This window comes from Portunus trituberculatus, chromosome 5 (assembly GCF_017591435.1).
Source record: "Portunus trituberculatus isolate SZX2019 chromosome 5, ASM1759143v1, whole genome shotgun sequence".
NCBI classification, from domain to species: Eukaryota; Metazoa; Arthropoda; class Malacostraca; order Decapoda; family Portunidae; genus Portunus; species Portunus trituberculatus.
This window is the reverse complement of record NC_059259.1, coordinates 7,843,892-7,869,795: the sequence shown is the minus strand read 5'-3', so window position 1 is coordinate 7,869,795 and position 25,904 is coordinate 7,843,892. Positions and strand designations below refer to the sequence as shown.

The following is a 25,904-nucleotide window of genomic DNA, read 5'->3' as shown; positions in this document are numbered from 1 at the left end:
ATGCACTGCCCAACAAAGAGAAAAAAAATAATAATAATAATAATAAGATAACACCAACTGTACCCACCACCACAAAATCCAGGAGAATAATGAAATGCCCAATACGAAAATAAAATAAAAATAATAACCAGTAATGACAATAAAGGACAATGAAGAAATGTGATTACTTAACCATAATAAAACTGACAACACACACACTTATGGATGAAAGAGTTTACATTAGTCACTTTGCATACATTTATTAAGAGTTTACAAGGAATGGTGGTGCAGCTTAATTGAACCTGCTTACTGTCATTTGAACCTTTACATATACTTGTGGTGAAAATGACACTTTTTTAACCCCTTTAGTAACAAGACGTGTTTTCATATTTATTCTGCTTATAATTTGGCAATTTTTTACAGCTTCAAAAACTTATGTGGGGATTAAAATAGTGAAGACTTTAGCCATTAATCTTTTGATCTCCATAGACCCTTCCTTTTGTAAATAAAATTGTCTGATCATACCCAAACTAAAGGTAAAAAAACAGCGTCCCAGTACTGAAAGGGTTAATCACTATGACAAAATAATCTTAACAATATCGTCTTGCTCATCCTTATTCCATTCTTCTTCTTTTATTTATGAGAGATAATGTGGGCCCAAAAAAATAATAGATACAAAAACTAAAATAAATAATAAAAATAATAATAAAAAATACCCACTTAGATGTCAGTTCCCAAGCAGGTCAACACACAAACTTTCCTTAAAAAAAAAAAAAAAAAAAAAAAAAAAAAAAAAAAAAAATCCTTAATCCTTCTCAAACAATCCTGACGCACTAAAAACATCCTTGGCTTCTTCTACACATCCTTTTCCCTCTAGCTTCCTTCTAACAATCTAATGCATCCTTGGCCTTTCCTTTGCATCCTAGTTTACCATATATCCTTCCAGCACATCCTTCACACACTCGCCATCATTTCCTGCACATCCTTAGCCTCTTCTACACACTCCTGTATCCTGAACTTCCTCTCTGGCAAATTTCAATGCAAAATTCTCTCATTTTTATACTTTTTGAAATGATTGTGAGTTATTTTAATATTAGTTTCTGAAAGGGTGTCTGTCTATCTGTCTGTCTGTCTCTCTCTCTCTCTCTCTCTCTCTCTCTCTCAACATTGAAATCAGAATAATAATAGCCATAACACTAGAACAAGCCACACATTACCACTAATCGTCAAGTAGTAAACAAGATCTCAATGGTATAATGAGTAGAAAAACATGCTTGAATGATCTACACATCACACACTCACACACACACACATTACATTCTCCTGCCCCACACAGCACCTCTCCCCCTGCCTCTGCCTCTGCCTCTGCTTCGTCCCTGCCTGGTCTGGATGTTGGTGGGTGCTGGGGTAGATGCTGGGGTGGGTGAAGGTTTGGGTGGGTCAGGTGCTGGGGTGGGTGTTGGGGTTGGTGTGGGCTGGTTCTTGGGGGAGCTGGGGTAAACACACATGTGCATTAGTGATGAGTAAGGCTACAGGTGGGTTGTCACTGAAACACACAGGTGAGTGTCAAGAAATAGTGGCGAGTTGTCATTTCTAATTCTTGTGCTGGGAGATTTTTTTTTCTTCTATGCAAGACGGGAAGCCGGCCAAGAGCAGCAAAAATTCTTAAAAAAGCCCACTTAATTTCCAGTTCCCTTTATTAGATTTAGCCAAAAGTCTGGGATAAATGTTTTGAAACCTCCCTCTTAAAAGAAATCAAGTCGTAGGAGGGTGGAAATAAAGAAGCAGGCAGAGAGTTCAGAGTTTACCAGAGATGGAAAGCTACCAGTATTTTTTTGTCTAAAGGGAAGCTTCGGCAGGATTTTAGCCCATTCAGACTGTGGACAGGACAAGGATGACAACACCAGGCACTACATAGGCTGATCAACTGTGAAATTAATGCATGAAGAAAGAAAAGTAACATACATTTTCAAGTTTACAATGATAAAGAAAGGGGAAAAAATTGACTTCATTTGCTTAAAGAAAGGGGAAAAAAATGACAACTTTTTTTTTCAAGTTTACAATGATATAGAAAAGGAAAAAAATTATTTGTTTTTTTTCAAGTTTACAATGATATAAGAATGAAGAAAATCCTATTACTTATATTTTCTAGTTCATAATGATGCACAGAATGAAAAAAAAGGCCTTTCTATATTCTAATTCATAATGATGCACATAATTCAAACCCATTATTTCAGTTTTCTAGTTTACAATACCATAAAAAGCAAATTCCTGTTCTATTTCTTCTAATTTCATACATAAACTCAAAACAAATGTTGATCTTTCCTCAAATTAATGTCAAAATAAATATCAAGCCATTTATTTTTTTTATAACCATGCTATGCTTTTATATTCATTCACAAGAAATCTAATATTGCTTTTACTCATTTCCATTCAAATACCAATTCAAACTTTACTCATAACCTCAACTAAATATCAATCAATTTCTTTTTCATAACCTTGTATTGTTTTTATATTCATTCACAAGAAATCTAATATCTTTCTTTTACACTTTTCCATTCAAATATCAACTCAAACCTTACTTATTTCTTCTAAACTTAAAAACAAACAACTTTAGACCCAACATAGCATTAAATTCCTGACGTCGGCAAGTGCTGAAAAGCTGCCAGATTTGCCAGATAACTTAATTTAGCACATTCAACTCGGTATGCTGGAAAACTTTTTTTACGTCACATATGTGCTATCAAACTAAGTAATAAATTATTAGGAACATCTCTAATCAGCTTCACCAAGCACAGAGAACGTAATATGGCAAAACGAGCCAAAAATGCTTGGTTCATGGTCTCAGTTTTGGGACACTTCATCACCTTGAGTGAATTACATTATTTTCAGTAAGCAAGCACATTTCATTGGTTCAAGTTAATTAATTAGCAATCAAATCCAGAAAATGTGACGAATATCAAATAAACACGATGTTTTGATGCAAAATCCTTGTATGACTTCAGTGAAAGATTGTCCGTTCCGTATGTAAACAACATCAAGCAGGTTTCTACCTGCTCCCCACCGGTTATAGGCAAACAGTTCAGGGTCTGGATGCGATGCTGACGGTCCTTTGCACCAATCTATGAAGTGCTTTGAGCAGATAGCATGGTCCTTGGTAGCTCTCCACGTCGGGCCTCGTTTACATCGTGTCTCCCATAATCTTCTTCGAGCCGCGTCTTTCTTCCTGGGAAACACAGTCCATCCTTTCACGCCTTGGTTTTCTTTTTGATATAGAATTGCAGTCAGCTACAGCACATGTATAAACCGGCATTCTGTTCCAGCTCTAAGAACACTCCACACTAGGGTGACCAGATTTCTGAGACAAATTCCGGGGACATTTTCAGTTCAGGAGGTAAAACATGTAGTGTTTTGCACTGGAAAAACTAAAACGGAGACACTATCCGTACCATTTCTAAACCAGCAATCAAAAGTTTCTCTCGCCTTATTTACCCAAGTTGCAAAGAAAAAAAAATCTCTACCTGATGAAATATCTGAGATCATGAACACCCATTAGCTGTTAAAATGTGTCCGCTATACACTTCACCGTCTTCACGGAAACTAAGGCCTTCTCCTTATTCTTGACATAATGATAAAAGGACATAATTATCATAATCAAAAGGAGTAGTTTTTTAACGCATCAAGTGATCTTTCAGTTACAGAAAACCGGGGACAGCAGTAGCCGGGGACAGGTCACTGAAATCAGGGACTGTCCCTGGAAACCGGGGACATCTGGTCACCCTACTCCTCACGAGCTTCCAAACAACCGCGGGCCGCGGGGTTGTTTTTGTTTTGAGAGGACTCGGTGTTCCCGAGTTCAGTTAGTCTTTTCGGTTTGATATGCCTTCGGCCGCAAAAATGTGCTCTACCAAGATTATTACAGAATGTATTCCTTTGTAATATTTAGAGGAGAAACAGTGCTCTCTGTTGAACTATATGAAAAAATGTTTCAAACCAAATATGTAGTTGAGACTAGTAAAAAAATGTGAGAGCATTGAAACCGCGACTGTGAGTATTAAGCTTATAATAACAGTTTTGTAGAGTGTGTATTACCAGATCATATGGATAATGTTAGGATAAACACTTGGAATTAATGTTTTGCAGTACAAAGACTCAATACCTCAAGATTTATTATGATATGAATTTTAGAATGTGTGTCTTGTGCGAGCTGGCTGGCTGTATACCGAGTCGCGTTTTAAAACAGCCAGCGATCAATGGCAACCCATGAATATCCGACGTCGAGAATTCTCTCTTCTCTTTCTACTTTACAGAGATACATCCCCTACACACACACACACACACACACACACACACACAGACACAAACACACACTAACCCTTTAAACACCCCCATCAAATATATTCTAAAACATTACATCTCTTTTTTTTCAATTTCACATCCATCATTTGCCACTTCAAGGCTCAAAAATTCATCTCCTCATTAGCCTTCCTACTCAAACATCCTTCACATCCTACCAGCGTCCTACCTGGCTTCTGTCTTGTCCTCAGGTGCTGTGTGAGTGGCTGGGGCTGTGGTCTTGTCATCTGTATCCTTTACCTGTAATTAAAATAGGATATTGGTGGTGGTGGTGGTGGTGGTGGTGGCAGTTTTAAAATAGAGGGAAGGAAAGACAAGGAAAGGAGAAGGTTGGAATGAATGAATGAAGGATAGATAAATAAAAAAAGAGAAAGGAAGAATAGACAGAAGCAGAAAAAGGAAAAAAAAGTTAAGGAGAGTAAAATAAATGAAAGGAAACAAAAGGAATATGTAGAAAGGAAAAAGAAAAGAGTAAAGGAAATGAAAATAAAGGAAGATGTAAATATAGAAGAGAAAGAGAAAAGATACAAGAAAGAAACAAGAACAAGAATCAAAACAAGGATAAAAGAGAAGGAAAGACAAAAGAAATGAAAGAAGAAAAAGTGAAAGGAAATTAAAGAAAGGTGTAAACATATAGAAAAGAAAAGATACAAGGAAAAAGTAAAAAAAAAAAATCAAAATAGAAAGAAAGGAAGAAAATGAATCAATAAAAAGAAGAAAAGTAATAAAGTGAATATGATAAAAAAAAATAAATAAATAAATAAATAAACACATAAACCAAATCTTAATCTTACCTCTTCCTCTTCTTGTTTTTCCTCTTCCAGTTCAACATCTTCTAAATCTTCTCCTACTTCTTCCACAGACACCAATTCATCACCATCTATCTCCTCTAACTCCTCCTCCTCCTCTTTCTCTTCCTCTTCCTCTTCTTGTGCATCTTTAGCGACATTTTCCTCCTCCTCCTCTTCCTCTTCTTCTTCTTCTTCTTGTTCAAATTCTTCATCAATAACTTCCATATTGTCCATATCCTTCATTCCTTCATCTTCGTTCTCTGTCTTCTCCTCCTCCTCCTCCACCTCCTCCTCCTCCTCCTCCTCCTCTTCTTCTTCTTCCTCTTCCTTCTTTACTTCCTCCTTGTTTGTGTCTTTCTCTTCTTCTTCCACTTCCTCCTTCTTTATCTCTTTTTTTTCTATGCCTTCCTTTTTATCAGTGTTTTTCTCTTCGTTCTCCTTATCTGATGTCTCTCCTTTGGCCTCCTTCTCCTGTACAGAGGGAAAAAGTAGAGGGAATATCATAGAAAACTTGAGGAATTATTGAAAAAGGATGTGTTATAAGGGAGACTCAAATTTATGGTGTTCTAAAGGCTCCCAAGTTTTTTCATGAATGAGTTGACTTGCTTTACACAGTTCCCTCTACTATGCTGTCTCATTTTTCCCTACCCAAATCTAACCTTCATGAACTAACATCTAAACGTAAATAAAAGAGAATGATCGACTTTTAACAGCACAAAAATCAATCTTATATAACTCAACTACCTTCACACAGTCTCCTTTACTATACAGCCTCACTACCTCACACTAACCTCCATGAACTATTACCTAAAACATACATAAATACAAGAGAATTACTGGCTTTTAAGAGCACAAAAAAACAATCTTATAAAGGTGTTCACACGTCAATGTGTCACTCGAATTGCAAGTCGCTAGAAGTATCAACTGAGCCCTTCTTGTCGGAACACATTCACACATAGCGACTGGGAAGTATCGGCTGGTTGGCAGGAAGTGAATGTAATCAAATAACTACTCAACAAGATGTCTTCTTTTGGTGACGATGACGACTGCAATAAAATGACATCACTACAAGTCTTGAGTCCTCTCCTCCAACAACACTCTGCATGCAGAGGGAAGCAGTCACTGGAGAGTGGCAGTGATCTTTTTGAACGTCAATTTCTGTAAGTTCTTTTTGCTGTATAATCCATTTTTAGGGTTCCAGATGTCTTCTTTTTCCTCACCAACTCCAACATCTTCTCTACATCGACATCATATTTTCAAACCTTTTTCTGTGACATCACAATGTAAACAAAGTCACAAATCAGCAGAACAATGCTAACATGTCAGTCTTTTTGTGACTGGTTTCTTCAGTTACTTGGCACTGATATTCAGTTGAAAACTCTACCAACTTGCAATTTCAGTCACATATTGACACGTGTGAACCCGTGTTAACTCAACTCTCCACACAATCCCCTAACTATACAACCTCAGTCTTCCCCACCCCAGCTCACCTCGAGGGCCTTGAGGTGAGCCTGGTAGCAGTCATAATGCTCCCTACTCTTGCAGTGCTCCAGTGCCTCATGTGCAGTCTGGCTCACCTTCTTGGGACACACGGCACACACGAACAGCGACTGCTTCACCAGGTGGTTCAGGCCTGGAGGATGAAGAGGCAGTGGTACACAAGAGGATAAACACATAAAGTAATGGAAAAGTAGTGGTAGATAAGAGGATAAACATGGACAAACATATGAAGAAAGGAATGAAAGTAAAAATAATATCAGAAAAAAAAAGAAAAAAAAAGAGAAAGAAAATACACACAGTAATAAATGAAATAAAAAAGAAAAAAAGAGAACAAATGAAAGGAAATGAATACAGAAACAATATTCAATCAAAACAAAGAAAAAAAAATAGAAACAAACCATCAAAACAAAACAAAAACACAAGGCAATGAATAAAAAAAGAGAGAAATGAGAGAAAATAAAAGAAAAATATCCAAACAAAGCAAAGCAAAAAATAAACATATTGGCAACTCAAGAAAAAAAAAAAACTGAACAAAAATATCAAGAAAAAAGAAAAAAAGAAACAAATTAAAGAAAATAAACAAAGAAAAAAAGAAAAAACTCCACAAACAATAAAAAAAACAAATACAAAAGCAACACACATGAAGATTACAGGTGTGTGACAGGTATGGCAGGTGTGTGACAGGTATAGCAGGTGTGTGACAGGTATAGCAGGTGTGTGACAGGTGTAGCAGGTGTGTGACAGGTATAGCAGGTGTGTGACAGGTATAGCAGGTGTGTGACAGGTATAGCAGGTGTGTGACAGGTATAGCAGGTATGTGACAGGTATAGCAGGTGTGTGACAGGTATAGCAGGTGTGTGACAGGTATAGCAGGTGTGTGACAGGTATAGCAGGTGTGTGACAGGTATAGCAGGTGTGTGACAGGTATAACAGATGTGTGACAGGTATGGCAGGTGTGTGACAGGTATAGCAAGTGTGTGACAGCCCCTCTCTCTCATTCTCACAGCCTCTCCCAACATCCATATCTCTCTCTTTCTCTCAAACACATTTTCCAGCCTCTCCCACAGGTATGACAGGTGTGTGACAGGTGTGGCAGCTTACCTATAGGCATGGCAGGGTCGTAAACAGGTATGGTGTCCTTGTTCCACACCTGCGTGCTGAGATTGTTGAGCTGCATCTGTGTCACCATCTCATGAAATTCCTCCGTCAACTCTGCAACACAAGGCAAGGCAGGGGAGGTGGGATGGGAGGGAACAGGAGGAGGTGTCTGTTTGTCTGTCTGTCTGGGTTGGGGTAGGTGTATGTCTCTCTCTCTCTCTCTTTTTCTTCTTGTTTGTCTAGGTAAGGGGTATCTCTCTCTCTCTCTCTCTCTCTCTCTCTCTCTCTCTCTCTCTCTCTCTCTCTCTCTATGTTTGTGTCTGTCTGCCTAATTAATGACTCTCTCTCTCTCTCTCTCTAAATAAATAAATAAATAAATAAATAGATGAATATATAAATGGTAGGTTAGGTTCTCTCTCTCTCTCTCTCTCTCTCTCTCTCTCATTCCCTCCCTTCCTCATAAACCCAAACAAAACCACAACCACAATTCAAAACACACACAGCAAAACCACCACCACCACCACCACCACCACCACCACCACAACTTACTCTGCTCCGGAATCACAGTATCCTTGCCCTGTTTCTTTGTCCGCCTCACAAAACGTTCCCTTGCAATGCTGTCCTGGATACTCTGAGCCTGTGGAGGGAGAGAGAGGGAGAGTGAGACAGTGAAAAAATAAGGAAAAAGATTAAAAAGGAGGTAAAAACAGGGAAAAAAGGGAAATTGGAGGGAAAATGAGTAAAAAAGGAGGAATAAGAAAAAAAAGGGGAAAATGAGAAGAAATAAGGAAAATAGAGGAGGTAAAATGGAGGAAAATGAAAAAAGGGGAAAAATGAAGGGAAATGCAGTAAAAATGAAGAATAGGTAAAAAAGGAGGAAAAACAGATAAAAAGGAGGAGGAAAACAGGTAATAATGGAAGTAAATGAGATAAAAAGGAGGAAGAAGAGGGAAAAAAGGAGGAAAAAGAGTAGAAAAGGAGGAAAATTAAGGAAAAAGAAGGAAAATGAGGTAAAAGGAGGAAAAGAAGTAAAAAGGAGAAGTAAAAATAAAATGGAGGAAAATGAGGAAAAAAGACAAAGGTAAAAATGAAGGAAAATTGGAAAAACAGGAAAAGGAGGAAAAAAATAAAAAGGAGGAAAAAGAGATATAAAGGTGGAAAAGGGAAAAAAGGAAGAATATAAGTAAAAAGGAGGAAAAAGGAAAAAAAATGAGAGGAAAATGAGGAAAAAGGAGGAAAATGAAGAAAAAAAAAGGAGGAAGAGATGAAACACAGGAAAACAAGGAAAACTGAGGAAAAGAAAAAAGGAAGGAAAGGAAGGAAAGGAAAAGAGGAAGAGAGAGAGAGAGAGAGAGAGAGAGAGAGAGAGAGAGAGAGAGAGAGAGAGAGAGAGAGAGAGAGGTACTATGTGAGTAAGTGGAGGAAAAAAGTGAAGGAATAAATAATAAATAGAGAAGAAGAAAATGAAGAAGAAAAAGCAGAATTAGAGAAATGAGAAGGATGAAAGATCAAGGAAAAAAATAAAAAAAGGAAATGATAAAATGAAGAAAAAGACAAAAGAAAAGAAAGGAAGACAAAAACATGAACAACAAACAGAAAAGCAATAAAATTTAAAAAGAAAAAGAAAGAAAACAAAAAGAAAAGGGAAAGAAAAACAAGAAAATGAAAACAAAAAGAAAAAAGGAAAATAAGAAAAAGAAAGAAAAACAAGACAAGAGAAAAAAGAGAAAGTAAGAAAAGAAAGGAAAATATAAGAAAAAAAAGATGAGAAAAAAAAAGGCTAGAGAGAGAGAGAGAGAGAGAGAGAGAGAGAGAGAGAGAGAGAGAGAGAGAGAGAGAGAGAGAGAGAGAGAGAGAGAGAGAGAGAGAGAGAGAGAGAGAGAGAGAGAGAGAGAGAGAGAGAGAGAGAGAGAGAGAGAGAGAGAGAGAAAGTAAGAAAAAAGACAACCACAAATCAAGACACACCCCACAAGGAGCAGAGTCAGCGTACCTTCATGTGAGGGAAGGTAAGCTTGTGTGCCTCCAGCTCTGCTCTCGACGTGAACCTCTTCTTGCAGATGAAGCATTTGGTGAAGTGGTACACCAGCTGACGGGAAAAGAGCAGGGGTCAACGATGGGGGCAGAGGAAGTGATGGGTGAATGTATGGGATAAAGGAGGATGAAAGGAGGGGGATGAACGTAAGGGAAATAGGGGATAGTGAATGTAGGGGTTGCGAGAAAAGGGAGGTGAATATAGGGGTTGGGAGAAGAGGAGGGTGGGGAATTTTTGATGGGAGAAAGGGATGTGAATGTAAGTGATATGATGGGGAGGAGAAACGAGGGGAGTGAATGAAGGGAACCAGTCTGTCTTACCATCACTAACTCACTAAATATCTGATAACTACTATTACTATTACTACTACAGGAGAGGTAGGGTGAATATACAATGACTCAATCTCTTCCTATATAAATTGTGAACTTTCAAATATAAATGATAATGATCACTATTACTATCATGAACACTGCCTAACCTAACTTAACCTTACCTAACCAAGAAAAACACCAAACTAAATGTAACCTAACCCTAGAAAAATAAAGATAAATAAAAAAAATAATAAAGAAAATAAAGAAACTAATTAATAATAATAATGAAAGTAAACCTAACATGAATCAATCTAACCTTACCTAGCCTTCAAATCAAACCAAATGAACCCAACCCAAACCTGATTGGATCTTACCTAACCACACCTAACCTAACTTAACCCCCTCCAAAAGAACCTCATCTAACTTTACCTAACCACACCTAACCTAACTTAACCCCCTCTAAAAGAACCTCATCTAACTTTACCTAACCATACCTAACCTAACCTAACCCCCTCCAAAAGAACCTCATCTAACTTTACCTAACCTCACCTAACCTAACTTAACCCCCTCCAAAAGAACCTCATCTAACCTCACCTAACCTCACACACTCCAAAACACCAAATAAACAAATAAATAACAACCCCAAGCAAACTGTACCTAAGCTAACTAATCCTAACCCAACCCAATTTAATTTGATCTAACATTATCTAACCTTACGTAACCCAACCCAATCTCACCTCGCCCCACACACCCCCTCCAGAATTTTGGCTGACGCTTTGTCACTTTTTTGGAGGGCCAGCACTCAAGTGGGCCTTTTTCTTTAATCCTTTTCTTGTTTTTTACCCTTGGCTGGCCCTCTTCCTTACTAAAAAAAAAAAAAAAAAAAAAAACCAGCCCCACACTCACGGCATGTTCCCTGAGGTAGAGGTGAGGCCCCTGTCCGCCTTTAATGGGGCACTCGCACTTGTCACAGCGGGTGATGCGGCCTTTGGTCTTCACCATGGAGACGATGTGACGCTGCGACTTGAGCTGTGAAGGGAACCAGAGAGTTGTGTCAGTGTTTTGCTCAATTTTTTTTGCAGTATTTTGAGCGGGTTTTAGATTTTTTGAGTGCAATTTGAGTGTCTTTTTACTTGTTGTAGTTGTTATTGTTGTTGTTTCAATAGTATATATATGAGGAGGGCCAAAAGAGTAGTATGTAAATATATGTGTAGGACCCGGGTGTGTTGTATTCATTGTTGTTGTAGTTTCTGGTCCAAAGATATATACATGAGGAGGACCAAAAGTGTAGTTGTTGTAGCAGTACTGTAGTATTTGTTGTTGTTGTTGTTGGTTCAATGGTTTATATAGGAGGGAGACCAGTGTGCTTTAGTTGTAGTAGTTGTTGTTGCAGTTGGAACCATACACAAACAACACACACACACACACACACACACACACACACACACACACACTGACGGAGCAGGGAGACAGACAAACCAGAGGACATTCCAGGAAAATCATAGGTCAGTGTCATAGGAATATCAAGAAGTTCAGTTTTTCACATGGGACAGTAGACATCTGGAATGGATTAAGTGAAGAGATTGTAACAGCAGAAAGTGTGCACAAATTTAAGGAGAAGTTAGATAAATGTAGATATGGAGACAGGTCACTATGAGCCCCATTTCAACCCTGTAACATATAACTAGGTAAATACACACACACACACACACACACACACACACACACACACACACACACACACACACACACACACACATGTTTATAAATTGATTAACAGAATGGATCAAGTGGATAATGAGAAACTGATCCTGAGAGAAAAATATGACATTAGAAGCACAAGATCGCATAGTAAAAAACTGAGGAAGGGAAGATGTCTGAGAGATGTTAAAAATATAGTTTCCCACAAAGATGTGTTGAGACTTGGAACAGTTTGAGTGAAGAAAAGGTGTCAGCAACGAGTGTGCATAGCTTTAAAGAAGAATTGGACGAGTGTAGATATGGAGACGGGACCACATGAGCGTAAAGCCCAGGCCCTGTAAAACTACAACTAGGTAAATACACACACACACACAAAGACTCCCAACCCTCCTGCCTCACCCTGGACTGAGCCTTGAGCATCTTGAGGGTGGAGTCAATCTTCTCCTGGTAGCAGAGTGTCATGCGACGGTGTTTCTTGCTCCTCACGTGGTCCATAAAGTTCTGAAGGAAAGGTCACGGCAAGATTAGTGAGGTGAAGTGATTGGTGAGGCTGGGAAGGTAAAGAAAGGTCATGGTGAGATTAGTAAAGTGATTGGTGACAAGATAAAAATGGGATGGATAGTGACAGGTTAATGAGGTGACGTGATTGGTGAGGCTGGGATGATAGAAGATAGAAAAAGGAGGAATAGATAGTGATAGGGAAGAAAGAAGAAAAAGATAGAGATAATAGAGAAAACTAAATACTACTAATACTACACTTAAATTAACTTTGCTACATGAAAAAAAAAACTAAATAAAAATAAATAAATAAATAAACTGAGACTATCTTTTAATCTACTACTACTACTAATACTACTGCCACTACTACTACTTACCGAGCCATTATTAAACTTGTGCATGTGACAGATGTGGCAGCGCAGGTAAGACAGAGGCACTGGGCACTGTTGGGGAGAAGGGGGGGACAGAGAGGTTAGTGAAAAAATAAATAAATAAATAAAATAAAAATAAAATATAATAAAATAAATAAACAAATAAATTAATAAATAAATAAATTAGTAATATTCACTTCAATTTGTATGTATCTTAATTTTTTGTACATTATTTTTTTGGTTTGTGATGAGAAAGAAGTTTATAATTATATGATTTGTGGTTCATTTATCTATTCTATTTATACTTATTATCTATTTATTTATTTATCATTATATTTATTTGTGGTTCATCTATTTTTGTGTTGAAATATTATCTCTTTTCTCTCTCTCTCTCTCTCTCACCTCTTCCTTCTTCTTCTTTGGTTCTGGTTCCTTCTTCTTCTCCCCCTCTCCCACACTGATGGAAAGAGAAACACAACACTAAGAACAAAGATACAACAAAGAAACACAACAACATCACCACACAAAAAATAAACACAATAAAAAATAACAAAAAAAAACTCGTCACAACACAAATAACTTATACCTCACCTAGTTTTTGTCACTGCTGTTTCTCCTGCTGTTGCTGTCCCCTCTTCTGCTTTCCCTTCCTCTTTTGCTTTTCCTCCCTCATCCTCTTCCTTCTTCACACTGGTTGTCTCTGCCTCCTTAGCTGCACAGGGAGACAAATCATGCTACTGTTGGATTTGTTGGTATTCAGTAAAGTAGTTGTTGGTGTTTTTCTGGGTGTAGTTGTAGTTTGTGGTGTTGTGAGGAGGTGATGTTTGTGTAGTGATAGGTTTGGTATTAGAAAGTGGTTTGTTTTGTTGTATTAACCAGTTGTAATGGCCATGGAATCTATATTTTCATAACTCTCATTTTAGTCACACAGGTTTTGAAGGGCAGTTTGATGGTTCTAATGACAGATTAATATTATATCTACTTCATCAATAACATAAAAACTCTTACCAAAAAGGTTTCTCATTTCTGTAGACTTTAAAAAATTGAGGCCACATAACCTTTAAAAAAAAACCCTCTTGTTTTAGTTACACGGCTTTTAGAGGATAGTTTGATAATTCTATTGATATGATTTCTATTTTATATATAGATAAAAAACACTCATATCAACCAAGCTCCTCATATCTGTGGAGTTTGAAGATTACCGTATGGCAACATAACTTATATTAAAGAAAATTTTTTGTTTCAGTCATAAAGGTTTCTAAGGGACGTCTGTTGGTTCTATTGACAGATTACATTGATATCTACCTTATCAAAAGCAAGAACATTCTTATCAACAAATTTCCTCATAACTGTGCATTTTGAAAAGTAGTGGCAACATAACTTGTATTTCAAAAAGGCTGTTGTTTTAGTAATACACATTCTTAAGGGTAGTTTCATGGATCCAGTGAGAGATTAACATGATTTTTATCTTATCAATAGCAAAAACACTATGGATAAATATTATCATCTCTGTGGACTTAGAAAAATAGTGGCCACACAACATATATTTTCAAGACTCTTGTTTCAGGCATACTGGTTTCTAAGGGTAGTTTAGTGGTTCTATTAACAGATTAACGTGGTCTACTTTATCAAAACTCTTACGAAAAAGGTTTGTCATCTCTTCTGACTACATAACATATAGTTTTAAAAGACTCTTGTTTCAGTTACACGAGTTTTTAAGGATAGTTTGAGAGTTCTTTTGACAGATTAATATGATTTCTTCTATACTAGTTTATTTTGTATTTCTGGTTGTAGATGTAATTTATGGTGTTATGTAGAGTGTTTTAATTGGTTGTAGTGGTTGTTGTTGTTGTTGTAGTGGCTGTATGAGTGTAAAATAGACAATTAATAAATGTTGTATGCCAGATTCAGTATAAAAAGGTACTTAATCTTGTTGTAGCTTTGGTTGTAGTTGTAGTTAAAGTTGTTATATAGTGTGTAGAGGTTGTTGTTGTTGTTGTTGTTGTCGTAAGAGCAGTAGTAGAAAATGGGAAAAAATATATGAAAAGGAGAAAGGTAGTATCTATTTTTAATCCGAGTGTATTATGTTTAAAAAAAAAATAGTGTAAAAGGAGAAAATTATTAATCTTTTTGCACAAATTAAAACAGGAAGAATTAATTTAGCTTTTTAAATGAATGGGTCAAGATTGAACCACACACACACACACACACACACACACACACACACACACACACACACACACACACACACACACACACACACACACACACACACACACACACACACACACACACACACACACACACACACACACACACACACAGTCTTACCTTTCTCCTCAGTTTTCCCAGGTTTACTCTTGTCCTCTGCCTTTGTACCACCACCACCACCACCACCACTACTAGTCTTCACGTCCTTCGCTACAATTTTCTTCTTGGTCGGCAGTGTCTTCTTCTTGTATCCCTGCCCCATTGCCCCGCCCCGCCCCCGTCCAGGCCGCCCCGGAACGAACCCCCCAACCACACCCCAGGAGTACGCGGGGCCTGTGTTTGAGTCGCGTCGGGGCAGTTTCCGGGGCGGCATTTGTGGGGTGGGAAGAATGCCCCGCCCCGATCCATAATATTGGTCATCCTGTTGGTGGGAAGTTGTTGTTATTGTTGTTGTTGTTGTTGTTGTTGTTGTTGTTGTTGTTGTTGTTAGTATAATCATTGGTGCTTCTGTTTGTGATCCTATATTTGTTGCATTTTCCTTCCTTTTTCTTGATTTATAGAGTTAATTGTCATGTTTCTACTACTACTACTACTACTACTACTACTACTTCTACCACTGAGTTTTATATATGAATTTAATCTTTCTTTTCATAATTAAATACAATGCTACTACTATGAATATCACCATTACTACTACAACTTTATTACTTCTACTATTACTACTGCTACTATCAGAACAAGACACCTATTTCTAACACTACTATTGCTGCTGCTACTACTACTACTACAACCACTACTGCTGCCACTACTACTGCTATCATTGCTACCATCACTACGACAACTACTACTACAACAACCACTACTACTATTACAACTACAACCACTACAACTACTTACCCAGTCCATCCTCCTCTTCTGCCCTCCTTCCCAGTCTCTCTGCCTGGCCCACTGTGCCTCCTCCTTCTGTGGTGAAACACAGTTATAACCCACCCACCTCCCCACACACACACACACACACACAAAACCATCACTAGAACCAATGTATCAATGTATCAAGTGAATCAATGTATCAAATCTTTAAAGGCATCCATAACAAAGAAAGGGATTAAGATTTTGTGAACTGTATGAAGGTTTAAAAATATTCACAGTTTGGAATTTAGAAAGAAAAGATGAGACAGAGAAGATTTGTGGATAAAGATAGAGAAAAGATTAGTGGTTATTTGAAGTAAGATTGGTAGATGAAAGAAAGAGATGTAAAATATATAGGTCTAAATTAGTGATGAGAGAATAGGGGTATAAAGTGACAAAGGGTTAATATCACTTAGAAAAAATAAATAAATGAAATATCTAAGAGGAAAAATTAATAATGAAAAATGGTGCAAGAGAAAAAAATGCAGTTTTTATGAAGTTTAAAGATTGATGGCTGTAGAATAAAATGTGTCTTGAGTGATTAGGGAATGAGGTAGCTACAAAAAAAAAAAATAAATGAATAGAATAGAATAAAATAAGAAAAAATAAAATAAATAAATAAATAAACAAATAAAAAAAAAAAGAACCCACTTAGATGCCAGCCCCTGAGCAGGTCAGAGAGAGAGAGAGAGAGAGAGAGAGAGAGAGAGAGAGAGAGAGAGAGAGAGAGAGAGAGAGAGAGAGAGAGAGAGAACTGATACCCTAACAAGTGGAAAAAATAAATGTCCTAAAAGAAAAGAAAGAAAAATGCAAGAAAGAAAAATTAATATGCTAAGAAAAGAAAAGTTTTAAAATAAGGAAAAATCTGGCAAAAAAAGTTCATACTCTAAAAAGAGAGAGAGAGAGAAAAAAAAAAAAAAAATTAATATATAAAGAAAAATATGGGAAAATAATAATACCCTGAAAAGTAAAAAAATAGGTAAGAAAAACCAACTCTAAAAAAAAAAAAAGAAAAAAGAAAATGAGGAAAGAAACAAGCAAGGAATAAAAATTAATACCATAAAGAAGAAAAGAAAGAAAAAATAAACAAGCAAGGAAGAAAAAATAAAAACAAAGAAAAAAAAAAAAAAAGAAATAGGCAAGGAAGAAATATTAATACCATGAAGGAAAAAAAAAAACAAAACAAGGAAGAAAAATTAATATGATAAAGAAAAAAATAAATAAACAAGGAAGAAAGAAAAATGAATACAAAGAAGAAAAAGAAGAAAAGAAGAAAAACACACTACACTTACATTGGTCAACACAGCATTGAGAATATTAAGGGCCAGCTCGGATTCAGGGTTGTCCATTCTGCTGAGGTGGTTGATGGACGCCACAATGTCTGGTGTGGTGGCCGTCCCCTGCAGTCCCCGGCCAGCCATACCAGCCATGCCGCCCACTGCCCCACCACTCCCAGGCACCATTCCTCCCTCCCACGGGTTCACCATCAGCCCCCTCCCCCCAGAGCGCACCCCCCCTCCTCCGCCACTGCTCCTGTTGCGAATAGTCCTGCGATGACCTAAAATGGAGGTTTGGTATAATTAGGTTAGGTTATTTATTTATTTATTTTTTTTACTCTTTCAGTACTTGGACGCATTTTTACCTTTAGTTTTGGGAATGATTAGATGATTTTATTTGCATTAGGGAGGGTCTATGGAGGTTACAAGATGAATGGCCACAGTCTTCACTATTTCAATCCCCACATGAGTTTCTGAAGCTGTGTCAAATCGCCAAATAGTGAGCAGAATGAATATAGAAACGCGTCATCGGGTACTAATGGGGTCAATTGGTATTATCAATCAAAATTATCAAAGTTTTTTTTACATATTCCCTAAATTTTCCTTACTTTCTCCTACAATCAATTTTTTTCATATATTTTTTTCCACTTCAATATGTGGATTTCCCAAATTTTCACTACCTTTTGCTAAACTTGACTTTCTATAGCTACAATTTTTTTTCTACTTTATTTTTGCTGGTTATTCTATTATTTAACCCCCTTCAGTACTACGACACATTTTTACCAGAGTATGGGTACAATAAGACCATTTTATCTATATTAAGAAGTGTCTATGGAGGTCAGAAGATGAATGGCCAGTCTTCACTATTCTAATCCCCACATAAGTTTCTGAAGCTATATAAAATCACCAAATATTAAGTAGAGTGAATATGAAAACACATCCTGGTGCTGAAGGGGTTAATGGTACCATGTCAGCCATACCTGCCGCTGCTGTAGGAGTCACCATACTGCCGGCCGTACCCCTCGCTGGTCCGCCTCCGTGATCCTCGGCCAAAGTAACTGTCAGACGACCGACTCATCTCGACTCTAAATCCTGCAGAAAATAAGATAAAATAAGATATATGGGTAAATTAACAGTTTCAATCAATATACCTAGTCTTATATTTTTTCTTCCCTATGTCTGACAAGCTTGGGGACCTCCTGGGAAAGCAGAGTTTTAGGGAGGGGAAACCTAACCTAACTTAACCTAAATGTTGTCCTGAAGTTATTATTAATTCCCAATAGTGTAAAATGGGCTAAAATTGCTCGTAGACCTAACCTAAATTCTGTCCTAAAGTTATTTCCGACAGGGTAAAATGCTGTTAGAAATGCTCGTAGACCTAACCTAACCTAAATTCTGTCCTAAACTCATTATTAATTTCTAAGAGGGTAACATGGGGTTAGAAATGCTGGTAGAAGTGTGCTCTAGACCGTGAGAATGTATATAGTTACCTGTGATGCATTGGTTCAAACTGCAATAATACCTTCGTTTGCCACATATGATCATTGGTCTCCCTGGATTTTTTGAAGCTGTCTATTTTGGTATCCTCGACCAACTAAACCAAAGCAAATTTAATCTAAACTAACCTAACAACCCAATCCAACCTAACCCAATCCTAAAATTAATGTATCCTAACCTAACAGTTTTTGGCACAGTGTTCATTTCAAACCATCAATATGAGTCAATAATAATCAAGCATGCCAAAAAAAGACTTCATAGATGTGAGTTACAGTGAGTATATACACACAACGTGCAGCTGTGTTATGCATTACTGATAAGGAAAAAGTCAAGATTAGCACATCGTTTCTAATCAGTGACACAAGCATGCAAGGTGACAGAGTACTTACTTATAGGAAAAGGGGAAGGTCCTATTCTGTTTTTTACCCTGATAAGGACTGATAGGAAATTTTAACCTCTATCTTTTAAATCTAGCATATACTATTTTTCCATCCTGAGCCTATCCAGTGTTTTATTATTCTTTATGGCTTGAGTGACCAGTATAGGGGGCCGAGGAAACCAGAGCGACTAACTATTGTCCGACACAAATATGAAGGCCGCTGAGGGGGGAGACCTATCGGGGATTCCCCAGTTGCAGCGTCGCAGCCCCAATTATAGGATTAACACTTAAGTGTGGAGAAACGCCCATCTCTCTCTCTCTCTCTCTCTCTCTCTCTGTGGCTTGTTACTACTTCCTCCTGTTTCTTATTACTATATAGTTCTCTCATGTGTGTGTGTGTGTGTGTGTGTGTGTGTGTGTAATCCTGCTTGCGCGAGTCTTTCAACAGTTTACGTATTGGTTCTCCACACACACACGCACACACACACACACACACACACACACACACACACACACACACACACACACACTCTCTCTCTCTCTCTCTCTAAAATAGACAAGTAGACATGCATCTTTTTTGTTGTTTTATTTTACTTTTTCCACACCACCCATGAGGTAAGAGTTAAGGTGCGTTTTTTTTTTTATAGAGGTTTTACCCTGTAGGCATAATCCTCTCTCAGCTATTTAATCAGACAGTTCTTCGTCAGAAGTGTCCTCCACATTGATAATAAAAGAATCCTCTAAGCAGAACTTGTTGACGCTGTAAATAATTAATTTCTCTTGACTATGAAGGTTGCGATGGCGAGTAGCGCGGACGAGATATTCACCTTCCATCCTGAGCGACAGGGAGGGGAGGAGTGACTCGATTTGACCTGGGGATTATCAGCGGTCAGGGAGGTTGACCTCACCCATGTCCAACCTTGAAAAGTAGCAACGCTGGAGAGCAGTGGTGCTACATTTTGTGGTATCTATACAAAATCATTGTCTTCATTACACTAAAACAATATTCAAAGCTCTCTATACATCCTTAGTAGAAATTTAGAGGAATACAATTTTATGACGGTTCATTAAGATGTAAGTTAATAATGAGATCGAAACATGTGCTACGATGCTTGGCGAAGCCGCAGCCGGGGAATCCCCGTTAGGTCTCCCCCCTCAGCGGCCTTCATATTTGAGTCAGACTATAGGCGGTGTTATAAATGACGGGGCAACAATACAATCATAACAGCATTGAACGATTGTGGATGCAGAAATCTATAACTGCCTTTTCTTCACAGCCAGGGCATGTTCCTCATATAATTCCCTACCATACTATACCGTGTGAGTAATTGTTAACTTCTCACAGGCACAATGACAGTAATTACCTTCTATTTAAGCTGGAATAGTGGAAATTACAAGCCGGTCTCAACACACAGGGTAAATATCAACAATGGCTGCCAGGTCATTTGTTTGTCTTAGCGTGGGTACTGTACTTGTGTATATATTGATTTTTTCTTTTGGAGTTATAAATATTCCTTTTTTTATACAAGAAAAATACAAGTGTTCGTATTTTTAATTTAATTTGAGTACATATAATAATTTACGTATATGTTTTATGGTAAAGTGTATTCGGATTACCACCAATTCGGAACTAATAGAACACCATTTTGGACCATAGACTCAAAATAATGCAAAATGAAAAAATTACACCCCAAAAAAAAACTAAAATAATTAAAGAAATAGAACGGATAATCTAACAAATACATCATCTATGGAAAAAAAAAACCGAAATGATCAAAATCCGAAATTTCTAACCATCAGCTGAGGCAAGGGAGGTGGAAAATAGAAAACAAGCAAAGATATTTCAAATTTTTCAAGTTTTCTTCTTCATTTGTGATAGTGACAGTGTGTGATAGTGAGAGCCAGGTAAGGAGAGAGAGAGAGAGAGAGAGAGAGAGAGAGAGAGAGAGAGAGAGAGAGAGAGAGAGAGAGAGAGAGAGAGAGAGACTGGGGCAAATAAGGTAGTATTGCTGCATTTTCTTTCTTACACATTCTCTCTCTCTCTCTCTCTCTCTCTCATGGTAAAGAAGACATAGAAAGGATATAACTGAGAGAGAGAGAGAGAGAGAGAGAGAGAGAGAGAGAGAGAGAGAGAGAGAGAGAGAGAGAGATTACAAGTAGAAAACAAAAAATACTGAGAGAGAGAGAGAGAGAGAGAGAGAGAGAGAGAGAGAGAGAGAGAGACGATAATGATGATGAATGATTGGAAGTAGTGATGATGATGGTGTTACATTAATGGTGACTAACAGTAAGGGGTTGACACTGTAAATGGTAAACAGTAGAGAGTAATGGTGTTAATGGTGATGATAATGGTGTTAATGGTGATGATAATGGTAATGGTGAAGGAAATATTACAAATCTAACCCAAAATAACCTTAATTAATCTTATTCTTCCTTTTCTTTATTTTTTTCCTAACTTACTTTCCCTTTCAGAAGAGAAGAGAAGAGAGAGAGAGAGAGAACAGAAGAGGAGATAAAGAGATCGAGAAAATAAAGACAGATAGAGAAAAGGTGTGAGAAGAGAGAAATAGAGAGAGAGAGAGAGAGAGAGGAAAATTATTAAGTAAAAAAAGACGTAAAGAATAAAGAGAAAAAGAGGGAATAGAGAGTGACAATAAGAAGAGTAGAGAAGAGAAAATAAAGTAGAAAAATAAGAGAAGGAAGAGATAGAATAAGAAAAGAAACAGGAAGAAAAAAAATAAAGAAAAAGAAATTAGACAAGTAGGAGAAAAAAAGAAAATAAGAAAAATAGAGAGAACAAACAAATAAGTAAAAGAAAGAAATAGAATAAAAAAAGAAAAAAATCAGAGAGAAAGAGAGATAGAGAGATAGAGAGAGAGAGAGAGAGAGAGAGAGAAAGAGAGATAGAGAAATAAATAAAGAAAGAGAGATAGAGAAGATAAAGAGAGAGAGAGAGAGAGAGAGAGAGAGAGAGAGAGAGAGAGAGAGAGAGAGAGAGAGCCATGGATTACACTCCTTATCAAATCATTATGGCTTTTGTTATTGCTTTTCTCGCCTTCTGGTTTTATATCATTCATGCCGAGTGAAGAGAGACAGGTAACGACAGGTGAGGCCCTTCGTTAACCCTTTATTGTCACTTACCTGGCCTTTTCTTTTCTTGTTTATACCTGTTTTCATTTATTCTTGTTTGTAATTTATGTTTTTCTAGTGTTTTATATATTTTTTTGATATTTTGTCTTTTTTTCGATTTTTCTTTGTTTTTCTCTGTTTTTTCGTTTATTTGTCTATTTATTTGTTTATTTTTTTTTTAATTTGCATTTTTCTAGTGTTTTATATATATATATATATTTTTTTTAGATATTTTTGTCATTTTTCCTTTTTTTCCTTTTTTTCTTTGTGTTTGTCTCTGTTTCTTTTTTTTTTGTCTTTCTCTCCTTTCCTTTCTCTTTTCTTCTCTCTCTCTCTCTCTCTCTCTCTCTCTCTCTCTCTCTCTCTCTCTCTCTCTCTCTCTACTTAAGGTTAGTTTGGTTAGATGATGATGTTGTTGTTATTGTTTTGTTGTTGTTTTGGTTGTCATTGTTGTAGGTTAGTTTGCATGTGATTTATTTATTTTGTTTCATGTAGACTATGTATATTGAAGTCACATAGAGACTTATTTGCTTTATATAAACTTCAAAACTTCCTTAAGAACAAGAGGGAATATCCTTGTAGATGCCAAATTTTACTTAGAAATGCCAAAACTCCTGAAAAACTATTAAAATTACTTCAAAACCCTTCAGTACTATGACGTGTTTCCATATTCACTCTGCTTACTATTTGGTGACTATACAGCTTCAGAAACTTATGTGTGAAGATTAAAATAGTGAAGACTGTGGCCATTAATCTTCTGAGCTCCATAGATCTTTCTAATGTAAATAAAATGGTATAATCAAACTGTTTGGTGACTTTATACAGCTTCAGAAACTCATTTGGGGATTAAAATAGTGAAGACTGTGGCCATTAATCTTCTGACCTCCATAGATCCTTCCTATTGTCAATAAAATGGTCCAATCAAACTGTTTGGTGACTTTATACAGCTTCAGAAACTCATTTGTGGAATTGAAATAGTGAAGACTGTGGCCATTAATCTTCTGACCTCCATAGACCCTTTCTAATGTCAATAAAATGGTATAATCGTACACAAAAATCATGGTAAAAATGTGTCCTGGTATTGAAGGGGTTAAAACCATTAATTTGCTTAGACAAAACTTATAAAACATTACAGAAAGATACAAGATTAATGTTATAAACTTCAATAATTACAGAGAGAGAAAAATCAACTGAGAAGAGAAGGATCTGAACCTACAAGAGGAAAATAAAGGAGGATCAGGAACCACAAGAGGGAAATAAAGAGGCAAAGAGGATTAGAACTTGCAAAGAGAAGAGAAAGAGGACTAGAAACCATAAGAGAGAGACAATAGAGGACCTGAATCTACAAGAGGATATAAAGAGGATCCAAACTTACAAAGGGGGAAATAAAGAGGATCGGAAGCCAAGATGTCAGTGCCAGATAGCTCAGTTGTGACGGCCAAGGAGACATTTCAGATCTTGATGGAGATGTCGAAACTTCTTAACACAAGTGAGTGGTGGTGGTGGTGGTGGAGAGAGAGAGAGAGAGAGAGAGAGAGAGAGAGAGAGAGAGAGAGAGAGAGAGAGAGAGAGAGAGAGAGAGAGCAAAAAATATCCCTAAAACTAAAAAAGACATCTTTAGAATCCCCAAACATCCCTAAAACCTCCCAAAATCTTTGAAATTACAAAAAAAATCCCTGAAAACTCCAAAACAACCCTAAAAACCGACCAAAAAACTAGAAATCCCCAAAAATCTCTAGAAATTCAGACAAATTCCCTAAAAACACCTCTCATTACCCTAGGACTGGATGAGACAACTCTGGCTCTATGTGTGCGTCTGTGTGACAACGGCGCCAACCCTGAGTCACTTGCCAAGGTGGTCAACGAGCTCATGAGGGTCAAGAACGAGATGAACACCAATACAGCGCAGGGTAGAGGCAGCGCTGGGACCTAAAAATGACCTCGGAAAATGTCCCTAAAATATGTTCCCTAGATTTAGAAATATCTCTGAAAAATGTCTATAAATATGCTTAGTCTTAAATATCCCTGGAAAATGTTGCTAAAAATGTTCTATCTTAGAAGTATCCCTGGAAAATGTCCATATCAATGTTCCCTAGGCTTTGAAAAATGTCCTTAGAAATATTCCTTTAAAAAAATGTCCTTATGAATGTTCACTAGTCTTTAAAACATGTCTCAAAAAATGTATTCTCGTCTTTGAAAAAATGTCTAGAAATGTTCCATAGACTTTAAAAATGCTCTTAGAAATATCCTTAAAAAAATGTCCTTAAAAATGCCCCATAGACCTTGAAAAAAATGTCATTATAAAATCATCTTTTTCTCCATGTGTTTATCAATTTATCACATTTTAAGTTTATTTACATTTTCCTACACTCATGTCACCTTCACTTCACTTCATGTCAAACCTCTAAGTCCTTCTGTGGCTTCTAATGTAATGATAACTGAATATACTAATCTTTTTCTTCATAAACCTTGTACACCTGTTATTTATTTATTTATTTTTTTTTTTATGAATTCTCTTTACTAATATTAATCTTACTAATTCTCTTTTATTCATTGTCTTTACTAATAATTTAATCTCTTTCTTATTTTCTATTTTTCTTATTGATTCTCTATTTTCTTTACTAATATTAATCTCACTAATTCTCTGCTTTATTAATTTTTTCTCTGTACTAATACTCTAATCTCTTACTTATTTTCTATTTCCTTATTAATTCTCTATTCTCATTCCTCCAATCTTACTTATTCTCTCTTCTTACTAATGATCTAATCTATTACTAATTCTCTATCTTCTACCTAGTTCTCTATTTTCTACTAAGTATAAATAACACTTTCCTCTTTGATTCTCTTTTTCTACTTCTTTATCAGTTATTGGTGTCTAAATCATTCTCTGTTCCTTACTGGAGTTCAAAGTGCAAGTGAAAATTAAAGATCTGAGTAAATAAAGCATGGAAAAGCACTAATTGATGATAAATAGAGGAATGTGTGATGGATTACTGAAATAAGCGAATCAGGTAAATATAATGAGTTATTGTGTATGTGCTTGTGTGAATATCCATGAGAGAGAGAGAGAGAGAGAGAGAGAGAGAGAGAGAGAGAGAGAGAGAGAGAGAGAGAGAGAGTATACTAAGGATGAGAAGTAGCAGTAGTAAGATCCATGTTGAAGTAGTAGAAATATATAGTTTTAGTAGTAGTTTTAGTAGTAGTAGTAGTAGTAGTAGTAGTAGTAGTAGTAGTAGGGTAGTGTGGGGGTATATTGTACTATTAGTGGAAAAATATTACTGAAAAATCAGATTTAAATCTTGAAGATAAGGCTGTGGGTCAGAAATATTCCTCAAGGAATGGGCTACCTACGACACTCAACTAAATTTATCAATACTTTGGCTATTTAACTAAAAATTACCATTTTCTACAGATCATCCCCTGGGGGTGTTCCATACATGCTATTTTCACCCCAAAAATTGATTACAAATTATAATGAATGAGATATTGCTGTCTAAAATCAAACAAACACATTATCTAAAGTGTTCTATTAATGAACGAGCAACAGAGGAGTTTTTTTGGCCTTATCTTGGCGATCAGTATTACATCTCCATTTCATCCCTGCAATACCAGTAAGAAGTTTTATGAATGATATTTTGCTGTGTGAAATAAAACAAATGTGCATCCAATATTGTTTATTTAAGAAAACACTGGAAAAATAAGGTCAGTTTTGTAAATTTATCACTCCTAGGCCTACCTCATTTCATGTTAAATGAATACAATGGAACATTTAGCTTTACCATATTTGAAAGTCATGAGTACGCCCTTGCTGGGGCATCAACACACCTTTGCAGGGTTCTTTGGACACCTTTGCTGTGTCCTCTAT

The 25,904-nt window shown here is 36.7% G+C and overlaps 2 protein-coding genes across 4 annotated transcripts in view; one reads left to right on the top strand and one right to left on the bottom strand.

The window, feature by feature from the left end:
* The window catches only part of LOC123513481 (glutamic acid-rich protein-like), a 26,331-nt gene extending 5,963 nt beyond the window's left edge, over positions 1 to 20,368 (bottom strand). Inside the window, exons 1-17 of one of the 2 annotated variants that reach the window (XM_045270666.1) lie at positions 20,275 to 20,368; positions 18,015 to 18,126; positions 17,050 to 17,315; positions 15,746 to 15,811; positions 14,969 to 15,269; positions 13,229 to 13,349; positions 13,040 to 13,094; positions 12,644 to 12,709; positions 12,168 to 12,269; positions 10,974 to 11,096; positions 9,715 to 9,810; positions 8,274 to 8,361; positions 7,728 to 7,838; positions 6,617 to 6,759; positions 5,130 to 5,597; positions 4,505 to 4,575; positions 224 to 1,470 (exon numbers count right to left, since the gene is read on the bottom strand). In XM_045270666.1, the coding sequence (XP_045126601.1) occupies positions 1,293 to 1,470; positions 4,505 to 4,575; positions 5,130 to 5,597; positions 6,617 to 6,759; positions 7,728 to 7,838; positions 8,274 to 8,361; positions 9,715 to 9,810; positions 10,974 to 11,096; positions 12,168 to 12,269; positions 12,644 to 12,709; positions 13,040 to 13,094; positions 13,229 to 13,349; positions 14,969 to 15,269; positions 15,746 to 15,811; positions 17,050 to 17,315; positions 18,015 to 18,039 (2,280 nt within the window). In that variant the 5' untranslated portion in view covers positions 18,040 to 18,126; positions 20,275 to 20,368 and the 3' untranslated portion in view covers positions 224 to 1,292. Of the gene's footprint in view, positions 1 to 223; positions 1,471 to 4,504; positions 4,576 to 5,129; positions 5,598 to 6,616; positions 6,760 to 7,727; positions 7,839 to 8,273; positions 8,362 to 9,714; positions 9,811 to 10,973; positions 11,097 to 12,167; positions 12,270 to 12,643; positions 12,710 to 13,039; positions 13,095 to 13,228; positions 13,350 to 14,968; positions 15,270 to 15,745; positions 15,812 to 17,049; positions 17,316 to 18,014; positions 18,127 to 20,274 lie in introns of those variants that run through there. The other variant, XM_045270676.1, reaches the window with a different exon arrangement.
* A 299-nt stretch (positions 20,369 to 20,667) lies between these two features.
* On the top strand, positions 20,668 to 24,358 carry LOC123513504 (mitotic-spindle organizing protein 1-like). 2 transcript variants are annotated; one of them, XM_045270704.1, is made up of 3 exons: positions 20,668 to 20,815; positions 23,215 to 23,528; positions 23,821 to 24,358. In XM_045270704.1, exons 2-3 carry the CDS (start codon positions 23,447 to 23,449, stop codon positions 23,970 to 23,972), a joined length of 234 nt encoding a protein of 77 aa, XP_045126639.1. In that variant the 5' UTR covers positions 20,668 to 20,815; positions 23,215 to 23,446; the 3' UTR covers positions 23,973 to 24,358. The 2 variants fall into 2 exon arrangements, with proteins under 2 accessions (XP_045126639.1, XP_045126647.1); XM_045270712.1 differs by lacking the exon at positions 20,668 to 20,815 and adding an exon at positions 21,864 to 22,016.
* Positions 24,359 to 25,904: the final 1,546 nt, after the last annotated feature.